General features: G+C 40.9%; 4 protein-coding genes and 1 long non-coding RNA gene across 14 annotated transcripts; 2 read left to right on the forward strand and 3 right to left on the reverse strand.

Annotated features, from left to right (window-relative positions):
• The first annotated feature begins 144 nt into the window (after positions 1–144).
• On the forward strand, positions 145–4,178 carry LOC136428316 (sugar transporter SWEET1-like). Of its 4 annotated transcripts, none has more exons than XM_066417722.1 (6): positions 147–333; positions 1,436–1,513; positions 2,059–2,182; positions 2,515–2,676; positions 3,165–3,284; positions 3,447–4,178. In XM_066417722.1, the coding sequence occupies exons 1-6, from the start codon at positions 266–268 to the stop codon at positions 3,525–3,527; spliced, it is 633 nt and encodes a 210-aa protein (XP_066273819.1). In that variant the 5' UTR covers positions 147–265; the 3' UTR covers positions 3,528–4,178. The 4 variants fall into 4 exon arrangements, with proteins under 4 accessions (XP_066273822.1, XP_066273819.1, XP_066273820.1 ...); XM_066417723.1 differs by lacking the exon at positions 147–333 and adding an exon at positions 971–1,085; XM_066417724.1 differs by lacking the exon at positions 147–333 and adding an exon at positions 980–1,089.
• Positions 4,055–15,931, reverse strand: LOC136428315 (3-hydroxy-D-aspartate aldolase-like). The gene is made up of 11 exons (XM_066417721.1): positions 15,809–15,931; positions 9,768–10,117; positions 8,107–8,202; positions 7,487–7,650; positions 6,769–6,864; positions 6,460–6,541; positions 6,161–6,242; positions 5,621–5,754; positions 5,467–5,532; positions 4,911–4,988; positions 4,055–4,489 (listed from the first exon to the last, which is right to left on the reverse strand). Exons 2-11 carry the CDS (start codon positions 9,957–9,959, stop codon positions 4,358–4,360), a joined length of 1,122 nt encoding a protein of 373 aa, XP_066273818.1. The 5' UTR covers positions 9,960–10,117; positions 15,809–15,931; the 3' UTR covers positions 4,055–4,357.
• Positions 11,697–19,843, forward strand: LOC136428314 (uncharacterized). Its single transcript, XM_066417720.1, has 2 exons — positions 11,697–12,101; positions 16,078–19,843. Coding segments are annotated over exons 1-2 (2,292 nt in total). The 5' UTR covers positions 11,697–12,099; the 3' UTR covers positions 18,368–19,843.
• Positions 14,309–14,752, reverse strand: LOC136426750 (uncharacterized). The gene is made up of 2 exons (XR_010754344.1): positions 14,572–14,752; positions 14,309–14,435 (listed from the first exon to the last, which is right to left on the reverse strand). It is a non-coding gene; the product is annotated as an uncharacterized lncRNA (long non-coding RNA).
• On the reverse strand, positions 19,099–26,780 carry LOC136428318 (myeloid-derived growth factor-like). 7 transcript variants are annotated; one of them, XM_066417733.1, is made up of 7 exons: positions 26,559–26,779; positions 24,923–24,976; positions 24,317–24,378; positions 23,001–23,088; positions 22,638–22,698; positions 20,543–20,656; positions 19,099–20,179 (listed from the first exon to the last, which is right to left on the reverse strand). In XM_066417733.1, exons 1-6 carry the CDS (start codon positions 26,748–26,750, stop codon positions 20,574–20,576), a joined length of 540 nt encoding a protein of 179 aa, XP_066273830.1. In that variant the 5' UTR covers positions 26,751–26,779; the 3' UTR covers positions 19,099–20,179; positions 20,543–20,573. The 7 variants fall into 7 exon arrangements, with proteins under 7 accessions (XP_066273830.1, XP_066273826.1, XP_066273825.1 ...); XM_066417729.1 differs by lacking the exon at positions 20,543–20,656 and adding an exon at positions 21,840–21,929; XM_066417728.1 differs by lacking the exons at positions 20,543–20,656; positions 24,317–24,378 and adding exons at positions 21,463–21,585; positions 24,447–24,508.

Here is a 26,780-nt window from a genome sequence, read left to right on the forward strand (position 1 = left end):
AATTGATTTTGTAATCTAAGTTACATAATCCTAGTCACAAACTCAATTTGATTTCTTTTAGTTTCAATAAATGGTCAATAACTTTGTCAAACTGCATTTTCTCTCACTGCCCCTCTATATGATATGATTTTGTACCCCAATTTTAATGGTCTCCTCCATCAGGACGTTTGACCTCAAGATGGCGTCCAACTAACATATTGGAAGCTGACGTGTTCGGTTTTGACTTGTAATACTTCTATTTGGTGCAATATTTCGTATTTCAACAATGGAGGAGATAGAGGTGGTATCCACAGCCTGTCTGGTCTTCACATTGTGTATGTTTTCCGCAGGAATGTGAGCAAAACTAGTTCTGTTTTTTGTTGTGTAAGGAGTAAAGGACCAGGTTGACTAATTTCATGGATGACTAGCTAACGTTATAGCCTTTATATAAAGACAATTCAAACCCTACAACTGGATAAAAATTCGGAGATTTATTTCCGGAGCGTCCGACGTTTCGAGTGACATCCATCACTTTTCTTCAGCGTCACTAAAGTGAACTAGCAGAACTAACCAGTACTTATACTAGTATACAATAACTAGAAAAAACGGTTTTATAATAATAATAATAATAATATCGGGTGTATTTGCAGCCAGTGCCACAGGCAGGTACCCAATGTGTAGGGTAATGAGGCTGTTTAACGTGTTCGAGGCACCTCCTCGAGCACGGGACCCCCGTTTTACGTCCCTCCCGGAAGACGATTTCGTGGAAAGCTTCGTGAGGCTACAGCAATCCGGACGTCCTTGGTTGGTCTCCCATCCAAGCACTGTCCGGACCGCGCGTTGCTTAACTTCCGAGATCGAGGGATCGGGTGTATCCAACGCGCCACGCGGCCGTAGCTTTGACATGTCAAATCACACAGTCATGCATACGCGACATTGTAATGTAAAATAAGTTAGGAAGGTTCCTATGGTAAGACAACACCATAGGAAAAGTACTCTCGGGTACCTGGAACTCCGCCCTCCCCCCACCCAAAGGACAATAACTTTTCCTATGGTGTTGTCTAATACCATAGGAACCTTCCTGTATCCGTGAATAGTTTCATCAGGTTGGTAAGATTCTTTTTACAGAACCAAGATATTTATTCACCAATGTTTCGCTGACCATCTGTCACCTTCTTCAAGGCAATTCTGACTGGTTCACGTAGTAATGCAGCACAGCTTCTATGAACAATATTTATGCAATTATTATATATAGATGTGCTGAATTAAAAGGTTTTGAAAGTTGATGACAGACTTATGAAATAAAGGTTCTGATAAAATGAATGAATAGGACAAGGATAACTCTCTTGGGCCTTGGCTCTCTTACTGGATTATCTACATCAATGCTAGATCGTAAGCATTGTCTGCCGAGTGTCAGCAGATTGTTGCTAATTGTCCTTGTATTTCTGACCAACAGCCCAGACTGCTGGAAGATGTGGAGGACCAGAACCACTCAGAATGTTCCATTTCTGCCATTCCTGGTAACCTGCATTAAGTATGCACCATTATATTGCTACAAGCTAACAAATACATCATACAACTGAACATCATCACATTCACATCAGTGTAACATTAACTGGAATTGTTTCTTTACTTCATCACAACTGGTAAAATCATTAATATGTATGCCAGCAACATCCGACATAGTACTTATTAACTGATTGGATTGACTGAGAAACACGAGCCGTAGTGAAGCCGCATTGCTCTACCACTAGCTACTTGAAAAAGCATCATGCTTCACCTCAAATGAGGATGCCTTGAAACAAAACGAAACAAGACCTTTCGGATGGATTCCTTTTTTGTCTGACCTACTTTTTCCTTTGAATATGGGAATTTCCCAAGGAAAAACGTAATCCATCTCAGTTCAGCATCCCTTTGGGAACTGAAAATTGGTGCTGCAGATATAAGTATTGAAATTGAACATTTTATGTCTCTACCATCTCCTCAATAGTAAAGCTGTTCCTTAGGAGCATTGATGTAACTATACAGTAGAATTTATGTACTAATGAGCATCAGTCAAATGTTTTATTTCTCTTTCAGTAATCTTACATGGCTTTACTATGGTCTATGGAAACAAGACTCTACCCTGATCACAGTCAATGCTGTTGGAGCAGTCCTCCAGTCCATCTGTATTTTCACATACCTTGTCGCCTCCAAACAGAAGGTAGGTCTCCATGTAGTGTTTACTCCAGGACCTATTATTTCATTCATGAATGCTACTGAATATGTTCATTCTCACTCTGTACCTCCTCCAGTCAAAATATACCCTAATTTCAATGCACAGCCTGATGCAGAAAGAAGTCTTTATCAATTATCAGCAAATGGAGGACATGTCTTTGTGTGTCTGTGTGTGTGTGTGTGTGTGTGTCTGTGTGTGTCTCTGTGTGTGTGTTTGTTTGTGTGTGTAGAACTTGTGTCACAATTGTCTTTATTGAATATACAGTATTTTCAGTACCAGTTCAAGCTGTGACAGTGTTGGTTTGTTAACCCTTCCAGAGCAGGCCCATGAGTCAGATATTTGTGGGTGTGGTTTACCTGACCGCCCTGTATCTGTACCTCACTGTAGTCATCACCAGTCGCACCGTCCTTGTGGACCGGCTGGGGTTGGCAGGAGCTGGCATCACCATGCTGATGTATGCATCTCCAATGATGGAACTGGTGAGTGTGACATATTTCTTGTACTGCTTGTGTTTAGGTAAATTCTCTCTACATTGGGATAAGAACTCTGAACACTGTTGCATGTATGTATGTAACTAATACACCCCTTGCTGCATGTATATTAGTCTTTTATTTTCATATTCTCCCTTTGCCATGTTGCCATCACATTGTTCTGCTCATCACCAACAGATTCGGTAGTCTCCTTATTTGCAAGCTAAAAGTTTGACCGTCTCTCAGCGACTGTTTTTTGTCTTGGTTGCAAAATTGCCCCCTTTGCCAGAGATTATACACATCCTAAAGTACATTAAAGGGGAAGGGCTACCAACCCTCTCTGTTGAAATATACTCTACTACTGAATCAGGTAGGAAACTAGGGACCCTATGTGCTAATAGGCATTACAAGGGTCTGAACAAACAAACAAATGAATATACATCTACAACTAAACTAAGGGTGAACCAAACAATCAAATAAAACAACATGCCTTTCAGGTCACTGTGATCAGGACAAAGTCCACCAGGTCCATCTCCAGGCCTCTGACAGTTGCCACATTCTTTGCTTCAAGCCTGTGGTTTTACTATGGCTACCTCCTGCAAGATCCTTATGTCCAAGTAAGTATATGGAAACCAGGAAGGGGACTCATGTGTTTGGCTTTGAATAAGTAAAGATGGTGCTAGATTCTTGATCTAGGATAAGACATTTCGCTAACGATATTCCTCACAGAGTGTGATCATTCAGACATTCCTTCTCACAGTACTATTTGTATTTTCCAGGTTCCCAATTTTCCAGGGATCATTTCCAGCATTGTCAGGCTGTACTTCTTCTGGAGGTACCCAGTGGGAAAAGTAGCTTGATTTCTATTGGGTAAACATGTCTACAATGCAGAATAGACACTACATCATACTGAGGTATGGGATGGGAAGCACAACTGCTGTTTTTCTCAGGGATAGGATTGTTGTTACTGTTATTTTTTGGTGTTGATGATTTGTGCAGTTATACATCACAGAACTAGAAACAGCTAGAAAGGCAAGTTATTCCATGTTTAGTGATAACATGGCATTGGGCTATTCTTGACTCATTGAGTACTATTTTATTACTTAGGGGTGAAGTATTGTTTTAGGCTTGTCTGTCTGGGTTTCTTACCTACTTGAAGGGGGTGAGATGTTATTATCTCTGTTTGCATTGTTTTAAGTTGACTAGGGAAGTATTTATCAATGTAAGGTGGAGGACTCGTTTGTCTCAATGCCGGTAACCTGTCCTAACTATTATTGTCCTCAGGGTAGAGTTCTCTAGGCAGATAGTATCGCTCCTACAATGCAGTAACGGACAAATTACTGGGTAAACACAGTTATCTGAAGCATTCCAGTTGATATGCAATATATAACTAGAATTTCTCTTTAATTGCTTGTTTGACAACAAGTATGAATATCAATAGATTATTATCAATATATGCTCATTTCTTAGGATGTGTATCTTTTATCAATTTCTAATAAATCGAAACAGAATTATTGGTATCAATATTGATTTTCATAGAAAATCAAATGGTATTTCTGTATGAATATTAATTGTCTTTATCACTGCTCCTTCATTATTAATGTTATGGAGTGACACATGTCGATTAAACCTCCATGGCTGTCTTCTCAGAGGAAAGTGTACAGCTGCGGTTGTTCCTCTCCTCGCAGGTTTACACACCAGGACCACGGCCTGTGATTGGCCACATGGCCTCCACTCGCCCTCCTCTTACCCCCACTAGCCAATCGTAGAGGTTGACAGTTGGATCACAGTGCCCTGGGATGAGCCACACTTGGTCTCCTATCTGGGAGGAGTAAAGTGTGTTCAACCCAATGTTTCAAACTGAAAATGATACTAGTAATAGTATTATGTTGCACTACCTTCTCCTTTGCAAAGCTTCGCCCGTGGCCTACACAATATAACTCTAGGAGGATCTGCTAAACTGGGCCGAGGTTTCCACTTTTATGTGCGTGGTCTGTCACCAGCTGACAGTCAATCTCAGAGTCCGCTTTACCTAGACAATCCTCTGATTGGCGGACAGTTGGTGACAGGCCACACCCACAAAAGTGGAAACCTCAGTAGCCCGCGGGCAGGGCTCTGTGCATGTGTAGGAGAATAGTTTCGTTGATTCCACATCAGGACTTGTGGAGTTGGCTCCTCCTTATTGTGATAACAACATGTCTCCACCCACCATAACCATCTATCCACATATATTGTATGCCCACCTTATATGTCCCCGGTGGTACCAGGACTCCATGTTCGTCCCCTCCACAGTGGTACACAATATCACTGTCGGGATACACCTGAGGAAGGATTGGGTGAATGAAAGGGAGGAATAAATGCTGTAGGGAAATATTGATATCACTACTAGTTTATAAGGTCTTCAGTCTTCACTGTACTTTGACCAGCTACAAATAGGTAAAGATGTTTTTCTTCCAATGGCAGTGCAGCAAGTGGCTATGGACAAGTTATTTTGCTTTGAGTTGTTTTTTTAGATAAAGATGTTATCTTCGAAATATGTGGGTCATCTCACAAGATGTAATGCATGGGATTATTATTCCCTAACTGAAGGCAAAATGGGAAAGGTTTAGTTGCATGCAGTTTTCTTTCTAGCTTCCTTCCAAACTAAATAAAGGTGATGCCATCCTGCTGCTGGTATATCATGATATTCCAAAGCTGGATTTAACATGACAAATGACAGAAAACTACTTAAACATAATACCACAGAGGACTACAACTGCAGCAGGCCATTAGAACGTATATCACTGTACCTGTACCTACCAGTGGCACTCCTGAATCCATGCTTATGGCCTTTAACCCAGCATCTACAACAGCCCGATTTCTTTCCTGTAATGATGAAACATTCCATAATAAGTATCATATGGTCAACAAACATAGCAAGAAAAGGAATTGTATAGAAAGTGATTTTACTTACAGGAACACTCTGTACAGTAGCCAGGACATACAGGCTCTGGTGGAACTGGTGTACAGGCTGGCCGTCCTCACCAAAGTTCCTTCCATAGTCTGCATCCATGAACACAAAGGACCCCGGTTGGACTTCAGTGAACACTGAAATTGCAAAAAAAAAAAAGGTTTATCATATTGCTCCTTAGTTCGCATACAATCAAATAATCAAACTCAGGCAGTAAATTTTATCTTAAAGAAGGCAACATTATAGTTGTCATCAATTAAAGCCATCATTTTTCATGTCTGATTTTTTTTTCAGCAGAAAGGATGAGAGGATTTAGATACCATGTACCACTAGATATGTAAAGTTAAAGTGTTGTAAAACCATATTAATGTTTGTATCTTCTTAATGTCAATATCCATTCCATAAAGAGATAAACATCGGAAAGCAGGCAAGAGTGACAACTTTATATATAAGTCCATTCTGAAAAGAACAGACACTAATCAGATTGGCACCATGTTATTTCTATTCTAAAGATAATTTGAATCCTACAGGTGATAAGATTACCTTCGCTGCTAGCCTCGTACATGTAGGTCCCAGTTCCCCCTCCTGTCACATAGTCACACTTGATTTTTGCATCCTCAAGAGCCTGTGTGATGATATGTACCCCTTAGCTGTCAACGTCATTGCATGTAAAATGTAGTATGATATCCAATAAGCACTGAATAGGTGATATCACTGACAGTCATATTTTATATGTTGGACTTCTTTTATTTTCATGTTAGATGTACGTATTCCCTAGTATAACACCCACCATAGCATGAATAAAGCATGAGCATCAGAAATTAACGGTAACCACATGGTACCTTAAGAGCCGTGGCTGCCTTCTCTACAGCTTCGGCTGTGGCTCCTGCCCGCTCCTCTGCCTTGCGTATGTGCTGGTTGGCCCTGAGTAGTGAGTGAAAACATCATGGCTCCTGATGAAGTCTGCTAGCTTTTGATTGAATGTACAGAAATTCTGTTTGGATGAAGTTGTATATTTGATAGCCTGGTTTCCATCCCAAGTTTAGCTTCAGTTTAATGCGACGGTCTCTTCAAATAGCTATAGGTAATGCAATATCGGTGGCGGTAAATGATCAGGGTTTTTTTATGATTGTATGTGAAGCCATACGTACCCTTGGTAACAATGGAGACCCTTGAAGGTGAGATTGGGCAAACTATTGATAAGGCTGGCGAGTTCGACAACTTCAGGCCCAGGCAGCACACCACACCTACATGAAATTAAGAGGTGTTTATCAGAGGGACTAGTCTCGAAAATAGAAATGTATCTTGACTCAATGCTAATCTTTCACTGGTTGTAACAAGCGAGATATACATGTATGTTATCGACATTATGTACCAGGGTACATTTCCCAGGCTCAAAGTACAATGAACTGACGGTGGACCACATGTATAGCTCTGTGTAGATATCTAGAAAGCGATCCTCCAGGCCCTGTTTCAAAAATAAGTTTTACCCCCAAAAAACAGCTCATTTCCTACTGCAAGCTTGCTTTCCTATCATATAGACCTGCTTACATTGTGTAAATATAATATTATTTATATTATTGTATATCTATTTTCTCTTATTTGTCTTAGTGTAGCGTAAATGTTCTTCACTTGTTTTTTACACAATACATTGTCAATTTGAAATGACACAGTTGCTAACACGTATGCGAGACGAAATTTACCTGACCTGTGTCTCATTAATAAGGACGACAAAACTCATACTGGCACCAATCCGATGAAACTCTAAAGTCTATCTTAATTGGTTTGTCACTCATTGGAATAGTCCTTTGCACGTACCGACGAGGACACACTCTCTTTGTGATAACTTGGGGAAATAAAGATTCTCACCGAGGCATGCCGACGTTGACATCAACTAGGACGCCGATGTGGACCCCCATCTGCCGTGCGGCCTCTGACAGGTCCCGGACGTTCTGCAGGCTGTCCGCCACTATAGACACTGTAGCGTGTCGCGCCAGGGACATCAGTCTGCGCAGTTTGGAGCGGGTCACGATCTGTGCAGGTTTGAAGTTATAGGGGTGCACCTTAAATTATTCTGGGTCTCAATTCGAGACTGTACACCTTAAAGTCGAGCGACCGCATCTTCCATGCAATGATTCTAAAGCTGGAAAACTATGGGAATGAAAGATGTCCCTTCGGCTATAAGAACAACTGCGCGTCAGCTCCTCTCAAATCTTGATAAATTCTAGGCAGAAAAGTATTTCCGGTCAAAATTGTGTATATTCAGACCATTACCTTTTGTTTGAACACAAAAATGACAGATATTGTCGAAAAAACAAAATCCTTACCAACAGGTATTAATGACATCATATACCGTTATGACTACCAGTCGATAATGTACATGTAATACCGGTTAACAGAACACAGGAAATGTAACGAAAGGAAACGATTCCTGCCATGGAAAACAAGAATCATTTGAGATGTAGACTACACATGAACGACAACACTACCTCGTTGGTGACAAGGACATCCGAAACACCTCCGTGCACCATGGCCTCGGCTTCCGTCAGCTTCTGGACACAAACACCTACGGCCCCGTGGGAAACCTAAGAGGCGTAAGAAATAAATCAAAAAATACTTCGTGACAGAGGAATTATTTTCCTTGGGTTGTTTGTTTGTTTGTTTGTTTGTTTGTTTGTTTGTTTTTATGGTTATGAGCCTCTCATACTCTCCACTTTCTCAAAATGCCGGAACGCAAGAAAATAAACTTTAGATCATTTTTTTTGGAAACTTGACTTCGGTCGGTCATATCTCGGTTGTTGCTTTAAGATTCCTTTAACTTTATCAATAATTTCATTCTACTGTATACCAATCGAAAGCTTATGTATCATCCTATACAATGTGTTTCCCCAGTTGCTATGATCGTGCATTCATGTGTTGTGTGCCAGGGCCGCGTACATATCGCGTATGTGGGCTAGCCCTGAGAAAAAAGTGCCGAAATTTCCCGCGATCATATGTCTGTTGTTATTTTGGTGATGAGCGGTGTGTTTCTAAATCATTGCAAAGCTAGTCGATTGTCGTTCAAATGTGGTAAACCATTTGTAATGATTCCGCTTTTGTGTGACGTGCACCAGTACTGACTTCGTGGGTGTGTCACCCCGAAAAGTGCCGAGATTTTCCTGCCAATATCAAACACCAACATCCAGCAGGGCACTCTGGAAGGAAGGCGTCGTCGGGGGACGACAGAGGAAATCATTGTAAGCAACATTACGGAGTGGACGTCCCTAAACCTGTTTGAAATGCGAGCTGCGGCGAGCGACAGACGAGTCCAGAGACAGCTCTCTATCTTCATGTACGTCTGCCTGGTCCCCACAACGATCTGGAGGTCAAGGGACTAAGTCGGTAGGTAGGTATCAAACACTGTGTTGTTTTCTGACCCACTCCCATAGTCAGCTCTGGTGCTCGATCCATGAATGTATGATTATACACATAGGGCTTTCCTACACACGCACACACCGTGAATGGAATTGACAAAGGATCAACAGAGGTGGTATCAACTAAAATCAAGAGAATCTTGAGAGTTTTTGTGATAAGTTTAGTAAGTGCCTCTCCATATCTAACCAACGTCAACTGATTTGGGAGATAGGTGCATTGTATAGATAAGCATTTCAGGTGATTGGCGAAACAAACTTGATCAATTAAGTTGCGAAATTATCCAGTAGTTAGCACAAAACGTGCAAAATCGAATCGTTAGATGGAAATGACAAAACTGGGCCCATAAAATCCTTCAAAAGTCTTTAGAAAACTGAACTAGTATTCCACTGAGGAACATTTCTAGTACGCTTTAACCTACTTTAGGTTAATCAGTCAGAAATTGAGAAGTGGCAGTGATTTGAAGGTTGTTTGGAAGAAAGAAGGAAAGAAAAAAGGAAAGAAAGAAGGAAGGAAAGAAAGAAAAAGATAGAAAGAGAAAGGGAAGAAGAAAGAAAGAATGAATGAATGAATGAATGAATGAATGAGGGAAAAAGACATATCTCCACTGTGACAATGCAACATGTTCACTATACACTTGTATGGAGACTGTTGTACCTAACAGCCCGTAGCACACTGCAAAGTACAAAGTTCACAACGTATCACCAACGCACGGGAAGGGGGCGTGTAATATACTCACCTGCAGTCTGGCCAACGTTGGGCACTTGTGTGATTTGGCATGGGGTCTGAGCTTCAGGTTACTGTATTTCTCTAGCGTTATTGGCATCGTCTTTAAGTTTTCCTCCAACTTGTCCAAATCGACCAAGAGAGCTGGGGTGTCAATGTCACATAGAGCGTCTCCAATCCTACAGGGGGCGCGGGGTACCGCCATGGCTGGCTGTCGGCTGTTTACAGCACGCTGGTGCTCCTTTCCAGACTGGCGCTAACCGTAAAACAGCCGACAGGGCGGATAGTAGCCGTGTTTCACCTTGTAGTCGTGTATGGTTACCCTCCCGTGATTGGTAGAGAGAGCTCCTTGTGGTAACACACCTTGAGATGGTCAGCAGATGGTGGAAATGGTCAGCACAAAATCAAGCGTCCTGTTACTCCTTCGAAATGATATGCACGCTCCTTTGACCCCTGACGAAATTTGCACTTGTTGCCTTTAACAAGAAGGATGTGTTAACGGTGCCATTCGGTTGGTTGGCTGGTTAGCATGTCAGTTTGCTTGCTAGTAAACAAAATAACTTGTCGATGGATTTCCATACTTTTTAGTCAGGAGTTAGGTCCGACGTCATTAGATTTTCCTTTGGGCCCCATGCTGCTTTCTCTAGAACTGCAATTGGTTCTCAATGTTACTTTTCTACGTAAATTAAGCAACTCAAAAAGCAATGGAGGCACTTTAATGATATTTTGATTAATAGAATAAAAGTCAAATTAAGTGAGCCGCCAACGTATTTCACATGGTGATGCTCTTATGAGATGGGATATAAAGTGTACATGATTATGTTGTAAAACCATGTCTTGCATGAACCGTAACTCTTCCTGGGCCTTTTGCAAATAGGGTCGGGACAAAGTGACAAACAACCATCAAGAACCTAAGGACAGCAGCCTCAGATATTTGCCTAATCGACCTTCACGTGGCTATACCTCAATGTCACATAGGTATAGTTCATACCCAGGTTTGCCTTTTGCGATGTCTGCGATCTTTCTGGACAAGTTTTCTGTTTCAACACTTATCGTACTAAAAGTCATTCCCTATTTGGGGACAGAACCAGGCCAAGACAATGCCAGGTATATACCAAGGTGATGCCAAATATGGCATTGCCCCAGCCCACGTGAATGAACGTTGCTTGGACACCGTGAGCTACATGAGCTATAAAGTGCATTTTTGTCAAGATCACCTAGAACACAATTTGGAGCAAAATGTCAGTGCATGGGGGTAATATTGTACATGTCTCGCTGGTTAACCATTCAATATGTACGCTAACACAGCAATACAGCATACAGCATATAAGGATATCAATATAGAGACAAAATGTTAACCGGTAAGCGTGTACGCTGATACAGCAATACAGAAGCACATATAATACTGGATATCAATGTAGAGACAAAGGAAAGGAATTGAAAATAACTTTTCTATTGTACATTATACGTCTGTTGTCTTCAAAGAAAGAATGATCTTTTTATTGTAAAACATACCAGAGAAATTTAGTGAAATATAATGTCAATCTAAGTACAAGGGTCATCTGACACTTTTTCAAAGGGCTTCTGTTGGAATTCTGTAAAATCTGCATTTGTTTGGGATTTTTTTTAGAGATCTCGATATGCTTCCATTCAGTGTACGTATGTGTTAGCCATACATAACCTATGCCCCAGTAAATTCCGGCACAGTTCTTTATATACCGTGAAGAAAGGTTTTCAGGGCGCATGGGCGGGACCTTTGCCCTACTTACCCCGGCAGAGCTATGAAGTGGCTTTACCTTAGGCATACCTGTCAATGGTCATTGGTTAAATAAAATGCTATGTGCTCGGCAGGGGGGTGTCACTTCAAAATGGACTCAAGATTTATCTCACTACAGGTGACTCGGTTGAGATAAAATAATTAAAGGAAATAAGAAAGAGAGAAAGAAAAAAGTGTCTTTGTTAGATATTAGGTACATAGACTTAAGTAAGGAAGTGAAAGACAAGCTGTCAAAATCGCCATAGCGACCCGCCCCCAGGTATGAATGTGTCGTCCCTAAGGGTATATATGCTAAAGATAGATCAATTGACTCAAACTGCGCGGGTTCTCCGATCGCTTTGCATCACGTCTTGTGTAATATCTAGAAGGTACTATTGAAAACAATTTCTTGTTCGGAGTTATTTCGATTCTTATTGAATGACATTAATGACCAGGTAGACAAGGTTGAGTATTCCATGCACCAACGACGGTGACTGATTGATTTGACAAACGTATGAGAGGAAGGAAGACTTGCGGAGGCGGGAACTGCTAGTAATCAGCGGGTGGAAATCGTTGTGTCCGTCATGATATGTAAGTAGACTAGATTTTCATCACTAACAAATTCACCATTGGCCGAATGTTCACCATCATTTTTTGAAAGAAACGAGAACGTTTCTAGTCCGAAGGACGTATTCTATATTGGGCTTGAGTTAAGTGTTGACCCTAAAAACTGTCCTACAGGTGAGATTCTGTGCCCTACTTTTCGCTGGTGCGTCAGCGACTCAACTATCGTATGATCTCTAAAGACGTCACTGTCTTATCATGATTAAATACGCAATGACAACAAGCCGTTCCTATGGCTATAAGTATACAGAGCATAGCGGACGAATAGGATCAAGGAATTATCAATTATACGGAGCACATTGCGCATTTACACTGTATACTAGAGAATGAATCTGGTAGAGAGTTTTGAGAACTCGGAATCAGCTTTAAGTTTAAGGTAATACTGCATACCCGTTGATGGCTGTGTAGTAGATGTATGTATAGTAAAGTTTCTAAAGTTTTATCCATAAGTTATGACCATATTCATTAAGTTGGTGGAAGTGTTTTGCTGGGAATATTTTTGTACATCTTTTATGCAACCTGGCATTTTTAAACTGTGAAAAACATATGCAACGATATCAAAAGAACAGCGGGAAGGGCGCCAGGATCCATATGTTCCTTCGAGTGTAATAAATGGCTTCCGTTGAGTTATCAGACGGTCCCCTTCCTAGCTCGTCGGAAGCAGCTTACACTTACCCGGATGGCAGGTCATCTAGGTTGCGTAACTTTTGTTTGATTTGAAGTTGTTCATATTGTAGAACGTGCGCCTCTTACTCCGTCATACGATGTTACACTCGCGGTCACTGCACGTCGTCAAACCGAAGTACCAAAGGTCAATCCTACCGATGCTAAACGGGCGTATGGATCGTAGAATGCGGCAAAAAAGGACTAACTGGCCAGTAGAGTCAGTCCACGGTAAGGTTGATACTTGCCCCGCCGGCAAAGTAACCCTATGGTGACCAAACCCTCCTGACAAATTTTCTCCCTACAGCTGGCGTGGTTAGTCCGGTAGAGACTAGCTACATGTAGCAAAACTTGTCTTAAGATTGCAACACGCATCATTAATTAGTGACGATCTGTTTCGAACATCCCGACAATTTTGTGTTTTATTATGGGTCACAGCCTGGCCAATCCTATCACGCCATCCGAAATTCTTTAGCCCCTCAAGGTCGCCGCCAGTGTCAGGCGTCCGGACAAACAGCACCAAATGGAACACATGTTTGGCCGCAGAACGTAAAACTAACGATTCATGCACCCTGCCCCATCTCACCCTCACTCGTCCTTTGCATATCATGTGTTATATGATTTTATTTCTTATCCATTTACACATAAAGCTTTAGCACATAAAGCATAAAACACGTAAAGAAAGCCTTCGACACGGTATGTCACACGATCCTTCTCGATAAGTTAAGAATAAGTGGTTTCCAAGACACAGAACTAACATGGTTCCGCTCCTACTTAAACGACAGACAGCAGACCACAGTGGTAAATGGGGTCTCAAGTGATTTCATGAACATCTCGGTGGGAGTCCCCCAAGGATCTGTACTGGGGCCCTTACTATTTATTCTTTATATCAACGACATGCCTGATGTCCTACAGCATGGAAAAGTAGTACTGTATGCAGACGACACTGCACTGTTGTATGCGTCCAGTACAATCAGTGATGTAAATAGAGCACTGAACCAAGATCTCCGAAATATAGAAATATGGCTAGAATCAAACAAACTAACTTTAAATGTGAAGAAGTGTAAAGCCATGCTTTTTGGCACTAGGGCGAAGCTGCAACTAGGTAAAGACCAACTGACAGCAATTCTTTCTGGCACACGTTTGGAAGTTGTCTCCAGCTTTAAATATCTCGGTGTCTGGCTTGACTCGTGTCTAACATGGCAAGATCACATAGATAAGTTATGCAATGGTGTGTCGGCGAGACTGGGTGTCTTGCGGCGCCTTACCCAAGTTTTGCCACAATGTACCCTTGAGATGCTATTCAACTGTATGATCCTGCCCAAACTGGACTATTGTGATGTAGTGTGGGGTAACTGTGGTAAAGGCCTCTTAGATAAGATACAAAAGCTACACAATCGGGCTGCTAGAATTATACTTGGGCTGTCATATGTATCTCACATTGGTAATACTGAACTCTCAAGTCTACATTGGAAAACCTTAGCAACTAGGAGAAATGAGCACCTGCTACAAACAGTTTACAAGTCTTTTCACTAACAACTGCCAGAATATCTCAACGTCTTTCAGATGGTATCGGAGTATCATAACTATCCCACACGCCACAGTCTGAATCGATCTATGCAGCTGCCTCAGGCACGTCTGGAATGTGGAAGGCGAAAGTTCAGCCATAGAGGTGTTGGTGAATGGAATAAGCTACCACTTTCAATGAAAAATGCTCCAAACAGTGTAACGTTTAAGAGGATGTTGAAACAAATGAACTGACCTCTGACCTCACCTTATGACAGGAACGGGATATGGACTACGAGTATGGATTATGGCTCTGTAAATCTTGTATGTATCGGTTGTATATGTATTTTAGACTTTTGTACTGATTGTATTGTGTTATCCAGGGCCCCACTGCAAAGCAGTGTAGTGCACTGAGTTGGGCCACCCTGGCTAAATAAAACAGAAACAAACAAACATAAAGCTAACAGAAAAAGCTTGGAAACTTCATTTCAAATCACATAAAAGCGTATTACCATTTAGAATTCTGTGGTAATCAAGTCATAGGTTGAGCGCCTGGTCTTCTAACCTGGGTGAGTCGCATGAACTTTCCCTCGGCCTCGATGATATATCTGGTTGTTATCTCCATGAAAAATGGAGATGTAGTTTTGGGTTTTATATAAAGGTGTTTATGACCAAGCATATACTATGCAAATGTGTAAGTCATTTGCATGAATAGAATTCTTCATGGAGATATGAGGTCGTGGAACTCTTGTTTTGCAAGTAGCACCGTGGCTCGTGTCGTTGGAACTTGTTTGTTATCCTTATATAACGAAACCTCAGTTCTAATTTGTCAAGCGTTATTGTTTTCGTGGGTGGGCAAAAAAGTGCTGAAATTCCCGGTCAATGTCAAACACTATGATAGCAGAAAAAGTCCGCCAAATATGCAGCACTGGTGTCAAACCCATGAATGTATGATCATAACACATAAAAGGGTAATTAAGAAGCTTTAATGAGGCCATGATTTGATTGATTTGATTATATGTTTGACATCCTCTGGGGACCCCAAAACTGATGCGAGCGTGCGAATAAAAAAATGTTTTGCAAAAATAAATGATACCTCCATTATGAAATCTACCTGGTCAGGAAGGATGAACAAAACTTAACACATAGAGTATAGTAAACAAAATAACAGATTTCTCATATTTGCCCTTTCATATCTCTTATTTGACCTTGGAGTTGACTTTGGCATTCTACGCCATTAGTATCCATTTCCCGAAATATTTTTGCTATTAAAAAAAAGGAAAGCTATTTAAAAAAAGGTAAAGCTACTTACAGCATGTATTTTCTCAATTTCACAGTGCTTTGTACGATTTACAGTATGGCCGATTTTTGTCTTTTTATTGGAAACAGACGAAAATTGATGCGCGCGCGGATGTCACCCATATAAGCAAATCAACATGGCCTGATGTATAATACAATGGAATTGATTACGTTTAACAACGGAGATCCGAAATCAAGTTTCCCACCTTTCTGTGTTAGGTTTGTATGTAGACTACAACGTCCGGCCAACAGCCTTGAAGTACCCAACGTGTTGTGTCTGGAATTGCGTACTGTCTGGAGCAAAGAGTAAAGGCAATGTGTGGAAGCCCCACCCTGTATGCGTCACTAGGCGCTTTCTAATATGGTTATGTTTTGGTGCATATTGCTCAAGAGATGTTTGGTGCAACTTGCTCCCAGATGCTGACTAGGATGCCTATATTTTCTGAACCATGAACATTTCCATTCCACTTTACAGGACAAAGTCAACGTCAGACATGGAGTCTTGGCGCAACACCCTTGAAGACATCGGACCGACCAGGAACTGCCACCCAGGTTTCCATTCACATGGAGCCCTGTATGCGCCGATGTATAGAACTCCAATGATCACAGCTGAAGCGACGTCATTCCAAAGCAGATTTGGACTTGGAGGACGTATACAACACCAACCGGACCCATTTGTCGAAGGACCAGGCTTCGTAGACTTTCGGCCTTCGCGGATTTCTAGAGGTAGGGAAACATGTTTCTGTCCGGACTGTTTGCACCGATCTCGGTCATTGGCCTCCGAAAGCGTTTATGCACGTACAAATGATTTGAATGCAAGGACTCCCACATTCCCCGATCAACTGCAGCCCACCCACGGCCCCATAGTTCACGGACCGACATCACACACCCAGGCATTCGCGCCTAACCGTTCCTATCATGCAGGAATGCAGCCGGATCGGCCGGTGGGTTTTCCAGCGCCACAGCAGCACTTCGTCAATTTTGACCATAGTAGTTCACCATGCACTCACAGGATGGCAAGTGCTGACAAGGAATACATGACAGTTCCACAACCTATGTTTGTCCGACCGGGCATCGGGCCAACCAACCCCGCCGACAAGCTGGGTTACCTCCAGCCAACAGACGAAGAACCCATCGACCTTTCGGCATCTGGGAGCAGTGCCAGCGTCGCATTCTTCAACAACAGTCAGAAATGCGGACGCAGCATTGGCACAGAACCTCTTGCAAAGCGGATAAGACTCAGTCAAACCCCACCAGCAAGAAATGACACTGGACGGTGTGTGTCTTCCCAGGACGTCCAGAGGACATATTTGTCCACTTGCATAAAAAGTCCCAAACCTCCAAGCTTCAGCCAGGAACCACTGTGTGGTAGGCTTCAGTTCCACCAGGAGTGTGCGGCACCTCCAAGAAATGACTTGACACAAATGTCAGGTCCTAAACCACAACTCTTCGCAAACCCCCTCGTTGGTTTCTCCCCTGCCTCCACCCAACACGTCTCAGGTCTTCGAGAAAATGTCATAGACAGCGCACATCTTAGTTACGTAGAGGGATCTACCCCACTGATAACTGCTGCGGAGGAGAATCGCCAGGATGTCTTCATCAGAAGTAGTGAGGACCGAAGAGAGGGTACCGTGAGGACAATGCCCTTGGATGCGGTTTCATCGGGCTTGCAGCCCCGGGTGTCCACGGCCAGTCCATCGGTAAACTTGCAGCACGATCACCCAGTGTTGATCAGCGACTCACATCGTCACGGGACCACGACTTCGTCCACAAACGCCGCGCAAGATGACCAGGCATCTCGGTACGTCATTCGCGAGAATGCACATGAGCATGCTGTGTTTATACCCTTAGGTAATGTTATCGTCCCTGTTCACGGTATTCATGCATTCAGGATCGCAGAGAGGCCATTGGTAGTGCAATGCAAGGGTACCCTTGTGCCACAGGAAGAGAGAAATGTCGAAAGTGTCCGCCAATATCTGACCAGGGACAATGGGGCTGTAGGCGTTGAAACACATTATCGACCTATACCAGGCTTACACCACCACTTGGCCCCTTTCAATATTGAGAGACCATCTTCTAGCGGGCCTCAAGTGTGTCAATACCCGTTCAAAAGAATGGCGGAAAGTTCTACGAAGAGCAAAGAAAACGAAAATCAGATCGCGAGGGATGAGACTGCCTGCCAGCCGCCTCAATCGCAGCATCGATCAGAGAATCCTCTAGCGACATCGTCAGATGCCTGCATTTCCAGTTCCCTGCCTATACTTGTGTCTTTACTTACAGGACAAGGCGGGTCATCTTCCACACAACCCAGCGTTTCCTCACCGGCATCCCCACCGCCAAACGTTTCTGTGCCGCACTTCTCAACTGAGCCACGTTTAAAACAAAGCAATGCAGACGACACTAAGCCAGAAAGAAGTTCTGTGACCATGAACGTTGGTATGAATGGTACTGGCCTATCAGGAAACCAACCTAAGCGGAGCAACAAGAAGTGTGGACCGGATGAGAATGTTGTATTATCCGACGCTCAATTGCCCCCAAACTGTCCCAACATAGAGTCGTTGCAAAGGAAATCACCGGAACCAATGGCAAGTCCTGAACAGCTCGAATCACCAGAGGTACGTGGAAACCAAAAGAACGAGGACGGGTGCACATGGATCGACCAGGCCATCGAGGGTGTCGTGTTGGGAGCTCTATTCGACCGCCCTTTCTCAGAGCTCTTCGATTTCTGGATGGATTGTCAGCCTGTGTTCCTAGTAACCAAATAGTCGGTACACGCCCTGAAGTAGAAAATGGGTCTCTTCGAGAAGGGAGTCATTATCTGGTCGTGACAGTCTCATGGGTGCTCAAACGCAATTATGTACAATGAAACAGCTGGGATGTCTTCGTTTGCCACCGGAAACTAGTTTGGGGTCAATACAAACAGGACACAAATCTGTATCAAAGACGTTAAACTACAATATTTGGACTTACCCAAATTTTCGACTTATGAACTCGTCCTTATCAAGGAATAAGTAACCCACTGTCTATGTGACGTCCAGTTATGGAGTTGATCATTAAAAAAATTTTGGTATGTCCAAATACTTGTGTTAGAAATTGCAGTTTGACTTTGATACAGAATGACTTCTATCAACACAAATAGACTTTCAAGTGAGGACACAAACCATTGTCTTGAAATAACTAGCTATATACAGTCCTCAGTTCAACTCCAGGTAAAATAATCCGAAGTAGAGGTTAGGTCCGAATTTTCAGAGTCTGCTCTATGGTCACAAAAGACCGAATAGCCATGCGTTTATCAAACTGAAAACGGCCAATGTTGCTGTTCTCGTAATTTTGGTGGAATGGAATTTTCCCGCAGAAACATGTACTCCAAAGACTAGCAAGTCGCCCCCACACACTTTGAAGCTGATGGCATTTGAGATAACATACAGAGATTGATGTTACTGAGTCGGAGAAAAATTAGGTCTTCGGAAAAAAAAAAACTTTGAGAAAAAGTGCATAGCCTTTCTACAATGACAATTTTATTAGAAAAGGACTTAAAAAAACGAAGAAGTGCACAACAATACTTGGTGACACATTGCTTCCGGCAGATGCATATTAAAAACAACTACATGTAGTTATCCTCATTAGATCTAGATATGAGAAGTCTTATCATGTTCTGTAGGCCTTCTCAGTAATAGCCATAGTAACAAGCAGTAACTGTAGAGCATGCTGACAAGGGAAAGATTGATGTAGTCTTTGAATATCCGATTCAAAAATCTGACAAATAATTTTGATACTGCAATGTGATTTGACTGTCAAAAATGTAACATCAACAAACGTACATACTAATGCTTTACTACCAAACCTAAAAATGTATCATTTGTGTAAAATCATGTTCACTATGAATTGTCTGATTGTAACATGATTTGTGAGCACAGTGGCATACATGCATTCATCTTCGGTTAGTCTGTTGGACTACGAAAAAGTGTATGATAAGCTGCTGACTGCTTCAACTTCTACATTACACCTACAAAATCAACTACAAAGTTCTGAGTTAGTAATAAATAGCACCATACGTCTTGACTAACTTGTTACACAGCTCCTATATTCAAATGGACATATGCGTGTATCATTTTCATCAACATTAGCAAGCACCATCATAGTCAATACTAACCAAGAAGTAGGAAAACCTTGTTCAAGAAAATGTGATGTTTGTTCTTGTGACAAGTTAAAGTGCAATAAAGTGGTCTGTTTGAAATGTAGACTCATGTGCATAAGGCAGCATGTTAAAGATGCAGAATAAGAACCATGTTTGTAAATATGAAGTTAATGGTTGTGAGGTAGTGTTCATTTGTTGATTCGACAGTCACCAAAACAGCTGCAGAATCTGCTACACATCTCACAAAGTGCTGCTACAAATACTACCTCTACTACAGCTAGTGGTACTGCAAAGAAATATTCAACAAGATAGTTTCCTCTGACATCAGGGACAAAGAGCATGACATTGTCTCATCACAGTTCAGTATGGGGCTGATGGGGTATGCCTAATGCCACCAGACGACTCAGGTTGCCCTTGAACTTGCCTCGCCGAGATGACACTGCAAACAGAAGAGCTTGTTAGTGTAAATGTTATTTAATCCATTTGTACTGCTTTAATGCAGTGTCCTCAACTAAGATTAGTAAGGACATGAGGTCACTGAGAAAAACTAGGAAAGATGTTTTTGTCTGCCATGAGACAATAGCATTTTCAGTTTCAAAAAGGTTGAATTTGCACACAAAAACAGCTCTTAATTAACTTTAAGGAGGTTTTATAAACAAAATATTAGCTGAAATCAGTTATCCTCAGAACACGTGTATTTTGAATAATTATTGTAAATGCAGAAATGTTCGCTATGGTTTTATGTTTGCCCATCTATGACTGGCAATACAAGTTTTGTAAGTGATGAGGGTTAGTGTCTCACATGCTGTGCCTGTTATGGTCAGTAGGTGGCGTTATAGCTCTTCATGCGCACGGTGTGGCCGTGCAACAGCCAGCAAACGGCTCAAGTGACCTTTGAAGCCTTCAAGGGATAACACTGCAAGACAACAACATTTCAAAAAGGTTGGGATGTCTAAAATGTCATGCAGACGTGCACCCTTCAGCTTGTTTGGACCAACTTCTGAAAGACTCCAAACTGTAGCTTTGTGAGAACTCATTAATTCCAAAACGATACACAATATTGAGTTGACAACTGTTGCTGTCTTTCTTTTTGTGCAATGGACTCCTGTGCATGGCTACTGGTGAGTTTCATTGGTTCAGAAGTTGGACAGCTCAATTAATAATTATCATGCTGGTAACATTAGTTGTGCCATGGAGGTTATATATTGAAAAATCTAACCTCCTTGGTTGTACAAAGGAACATGCCATTATCAGACTGATTCAGAGAGAAATGAACTGTCATTCTGTGCACTGCCACAAGATAAATGCTCCCTTGACCTATGGGATATCCCCCCGCCCTCCTACCCCCAAAATAGGGCATCACAAAACTACAAGGAATCTCGTGCTTTTGCATTATATTTTTAACTTCAGAAATATGTTGAGATGGAAGCAGGCAGGAACTAAGAATGTTTTGCAACAGTGAACACAATCTGTTCATCCCTCTCTACATAAGAAAATACACACAAACTGTCTCCTATCATGGGCAGTGACTTCTGTATATACGGCATATCTTTTTTTCAAATATCAAGGATTTAGAAGTGTGATTATGGTCAACATTCTGGACAGGTTTATTCAACCTTTTCCCTGCTGTGGTAGTTCCTGGCACCAAACTTGTACAGGTTAAAGGGTTAGGCCGTAGGGAAAGGGTTGACAACACTTTGAAAAGTAGGGTTGTTGCTGCACCTGGAAGAACCGGGTGCAGATAGATGTTCATGATGCACTAAAGTTCCTCATGTAGACGGTGCAAAAGAGCCACAGCAAACAATCTGCTCACATGACCTTTGAACTTTCCTGGTAAAGACACAACTAATACAAGGAGGCAAGTGGCAGCGTCAGAACATGCACAACATTTAGTAACAATCAAACATTCATAGCTGCAAATATAGCTCTGTAAATCATCAGCCAGCAGCTATCTGCATTTTCATTGGACAATCCAATCCATTTCCTGGCCAATCAAATCAAAGTCAATCCATGCCTCTTTTAGTATCTTCCCCAATCAAGGAGACAGTTTGTCTGATAACATCTCAATTAACAGCAACATTCAAACAAAAACAACGCACTGCCTTAGAGCTCATCATGGTGCAAGTGGGGACCTCCAACTGCCAGCATTCTGCTGATGTGACCTTTGAACTTTCCATGCACTGCAAAAACTGATGTGCAAAGGGAAATCAAGTGGACTGAGAAATCAGCAATTAAAATACACTTCAGATGTTTAAAAAGTTGGTCTTCTTACCAGGTATTTCTAGTAACAGCTATGGTGAAAAACTGATTGAATTAGAAATTCTCAACAGTGCGATCAGGTCTTATCATAAACTGTAACAACACTGGACACATCATGGGGAGATGATTTCGAAAAATCTTAACCAATGATCTTGTATCTCCACTGACAGATTGGTAAGTACCTAACATTAAAATTCAACAAGACAAAGCCTCAACATTGTTCACATTCTCCACTGTGGTTGTGTGCTACATTTTACAAGTTTCCTCCTTTCTTGTCCATTTTGAACTTATTGTGGATTTTGCTTGGTGGGAGACATTGACATTTGCTTGCGAAGGTTGACTTTCTAGTTCTTATGTAAAAATATCACATAATATATTGGATATCAGATATGTATATTAATGAAATACAAGCCAAGAGGGCTTTTAAACACCTGTCGGCTCAATACAAACAAAATCATTATTCAAACTTTTGTATACAACATTTATCCCTTATGTATGACATTTATGAATAACACTTGTCAGCAGTAAGCACAAGAATGTTACCTTATAGTTGCCATTTAAACGAGTAACATGCATCATCATATCGTGGACATTCAGGACTAATTATATACATATATTACTAGTATTTGATATTTTACCTTCCATTTTGTCTTTGTCTAGCTTGTACTCCTCTTCTGGTAGCGGCACAGAAGGTGCTCCCTGAAATACATACAAATAAGTGTCAGGGCCTACATGTATGATTGGATATGGTATCTAATATAACTAAAAGGCCTTTTGAAGCACACTGATGTATCATGAATATCAAATTCTACATATCTTACATTTTGCTCTGTATCACAAATATTCATAAATAAATCAATAAAAATCATATGACATACAGAATGGCTTGTAAGCAACTAATTTCAACTTGATATATTTGTACAAACCAGTACATGGGCTTGTGGACAGAATGACAATAATGGAAACTTATGTTACGTCATACAAAGGACAATCTTGCTTACATATGCCTCTCCATAGTTGATTTCATTGACTCCTATCAGGGACATTTTGAACTGCTTGAAGTTGAGATCAGATTTGGTGGGGCCTGGTCTGAAAAAAAAAGGATGAAATTGTAACATTTTTCAAAATTTACAAGTACTCATGTTTCATATTAATGTGACACAACATGATTCTAAGACATTTAATGTCTAGTACCCGGTAATCATGTTAGGCCATGTTGATTTCATTATATGGATGACATCCGCCGCGCGGGCACTAATTTTATAAGTCTTCGGACATACTGTAAACCGTTAAAAGCAGCTGCAAAATGAGAAAATACGTAGATCTACTGTAAATTGAAAAAAAAAATATCTAGGAAAATGGATATTAATGAATGTCGTAGCATACCGAAGTCAACTCCGAAGTCAAAGAAGAAGTTTTGAGCGAACAAAAGTCGAGAATCTTTATTTTGGTATACGACTGCATTTTTAGTTTTGTTCATCCTTCCTGACCACATAGATTTCATAATTTGAAGGAAACTTTTTTTGGCCAAACTTTTTTTATTTGCACGCTTGCATCAGTTCTGGAGTTTCAGGAGGATGTCATCCATATATCTAAAGTACCATGGCCTTATGTTACATTACAGGTCTTGTGACTCCATAATTGTTGAAGGAGTCATTCCAGTTGATTGCTTCTCTAGCAAGCTGATTGAATTCAGTATCTCAAATATTATTTGTTGCAAAACTGTCTGCACAAATCAGATGTTACAGTGAAGATAAACTAGTTAAAAGAGTTTTTTTACCCAAATTGATATTGCTGTGGCAAAAATATAGGGCTCAAAAATTGCTACGTTGCTGTTCTTTATTTCAATATACAAATGTATCAGCCTACCACTTACAATCTGAAACAGTCATGCCTACAGGAATATCGGAAACATGACATGCTATAAGAAAAAAATCATAGCAACAATCAAAATAATTGCTAATGATTCTAAGTGCAAGTTAATGGCCTGTGGACTTGGTAAAAGAAATAGTAGAAGAAATGATGGAAACTAAGGGCCAACATTACTAGGATGCAGCAGCTCTATGTTGATCTTAGGTATATGTAGAAGAGAAAACATTAACAAAGTCTGGAAAAAACATTACTAGCTCTCCCTTGCAAATTCTAACAAGCCATCTCATCCAAACCTCTAGGAAGCCATATCAATAGAAGAGAATCAACTACAAAGTTGCAACAACAAAAGCCTTTGGTTATCTCATGCCAGCCCCTGTTACAAAACAACAGAGGTCATCACAAAGACCAAGGGTAGCAAGCCGAGAAATGTGACTCTATAATATACCTCTCAGCGAAGCAAGAATATGAACTTTTGTCCGCAGCTGTATTTAGTGTAAACCTCCATGTCTGAAACAAAAGGAACAATGGCGATATCAATATCGGACCCTCTCTTTTCAGAAGAAAGGTAATATTACCTCTCAATGATGCAGGAATAGGCTGTTAAATCCGGACTCTGAGACATTGTAACCCGCCATTCCTGCCAACAGAATACTGTTTTAGTAGATATTCAAATCTTTCCTTTTAGTGTTCTTTTATAAATGCACTCAATAAAAGATAAAATAAACTTGCATACTTGTATTTGGTTCATTATATCTCTGTATTATTATCAGTTCATCTTCTAAGTTAAAATCATTACTTCTGAGAATTAAGTTTCTTTGGAATTAGAAATGAAATACTAGTATGTAACATGTTAGTGCATGTGTCAATCCTCTTCCAGTGTGTTTACCATATGTTTGTCATAATTAGATCTACCACCTTTCTAGAGAAGAATTAGTTTTGCTTCTTAATAGTCATCAACAGATTATCTGCTTCATTGTGATTGAACAAAACTGCTTTTAAAGCTTAACATACATGTATATTTAACAATAGGCTTTTCCTTCTTGAAACTTACCTCTGTTTCTCCTTTTGGAATCTCATAAGAAAGTCTACATGTGAAAACATCATCCTGAAACCAAAGAGTTGCAAAGTTGATTAATTTGAATAATGGTGCAAAATACTTTTATTCAAATATACATGCATCATTACAGTCATACAACAGTATGTAACTTGATATCTTGATGCTTAACACTACTGGAAAAAAAATGAATGACCCAGCATCATGATCAGATCAAAATAAAATTCCTTCATTTCACATAGGAAGGAAAATAAGGTTTTTGCGGTGCCCTTAGTTCTCTGTTGAAAGAATTCTGTAATACAGTCATAATGAAATACTCATATGGTTTTGTTGTATGAGGTCACCACAAAAATAAAACCATCACAGACATTTTAAGATTTAACTTAACAGTATCAAAATGTTACTGGGTCCCTACTGTCTATCCCTAGTTAGTGTTCTAAGATAGCGTTGTATTTCTATCACATCACTGTACAGGCGTTTTCTGCTGAAGGACATTACCTGAATAGTACAATATCTGAAATATTTCCAGCAAGATTTCCTGGCCCAAAACCAATAGTTGCAGTACAATGTATTCTCCAAGCAGAGTTTTCGGTCGAGTGGGGTAGGAGTGTTCCGCACTGTCCGTGATTTTTTGCGTTCCTCTTCCTTCCGCAGACCTCTTACGTGAAGGAAGAGGAACATAAAAAAATCCTGGACACTCCTACCCCACTAAACGGAAACCTCTGCTTGGAGAATAGTACAATGTGCTACCAAGAAGGTCGTGAATAATTTGAACCTCTTTGCTGATACCCATCATTATATTAGAATTTAGATGTAAATAATGCATACAGAAATTATAAGGAGTCACTGGTGCATGGTGTAGAACTGTATTAGAACTAATACGTTAATCGCATGATTATTGTTAGGTCAGGGATAGCCGTGGCGACTCTTTAATCGGGTATATTTTGCTGTATGTCTAAAGACTGAGTCTTTAGACATACAGCAAAATATACCCGATTAAAGAGTCGCCACGGCTAGGTCAGGGATTTCTTTACATAGTTAATTGTTGGCAAAGGTATATGGGGTGATAGAACTATACACTGACAACAGAACTGATTTGCATAATTGGTTTAATTAGTTTCACAACAACTACATTTGCATACTGGTCTGGCACATTATGAATGCATGATTTGCTGTGAAAAGCTCCCTGTAGTCAGTATGCAAATGTCACTTGTGGAACTAATTAAAACCCCATGAAGGGCTGAAATATTCACGAGTATTCTCATGAATTTGCTCAGATACTAGTAACGCAAATTTATGGAAAATTACAATCTGTTCTATGAAGACTGAGCATGACTTATGTACTGCACATTGGAGACTGTAAAGTTTTGTCGTGAAAGACATTCATAATTTATATTTTTGACGTGTGTTGTAGTATCTCGATTAACCGGTACCGTTATCTTTTAGAATCTGATGCTGTTGTCACTTTTCCTACCGTCTACAAGCCAAACCGAAGACACAAGCTATGTGTAGTAAGTGTCGTCTTCACGTACTCCAGGTACCAAGGTTCATAATTTGTACTAGTGAGAGGGTAGAAGAAGCGTAAAAAATTGAGTTCTGGTTCACAAAAATAAACAACAAGACGATGGCTTACCAGATTCCTCTCGAATGTCTTCAGCCCCTTGCCGATTTCAAGGTCAAAATCCTCGGAATAAAGCCCGTCGGCCTCGTACTTGAACTTCTCGTCTTTCGGAGGCCAGTCTTCTGGAATATCATCTGGAGTAACAAAGACAATGGAAGATACAAGGCAGAGAAACACGAACAACATCTTGCCCACAGACGCCATTTTGGACTTCTGAGTTTAGAGCGCTAGTAA

Source organism: Branchiostoma lanceolatum, chromosome 2, assembly GCF_035083965.1.
Source record: "Branchiostoma lanceolatum isolate klBraLanc5 chromosome 2, klBraLanc5.hap2, whole genome shotgun sequence".
Classification (NCBI taxonomy): domain Eukaryota; kingdom Metazoa; phylum Chordata; class Leptocardii; order Amphioxiformes; family Branchiostomatidae; genus Branchiostoma; species Branchiostoma lanceolatum.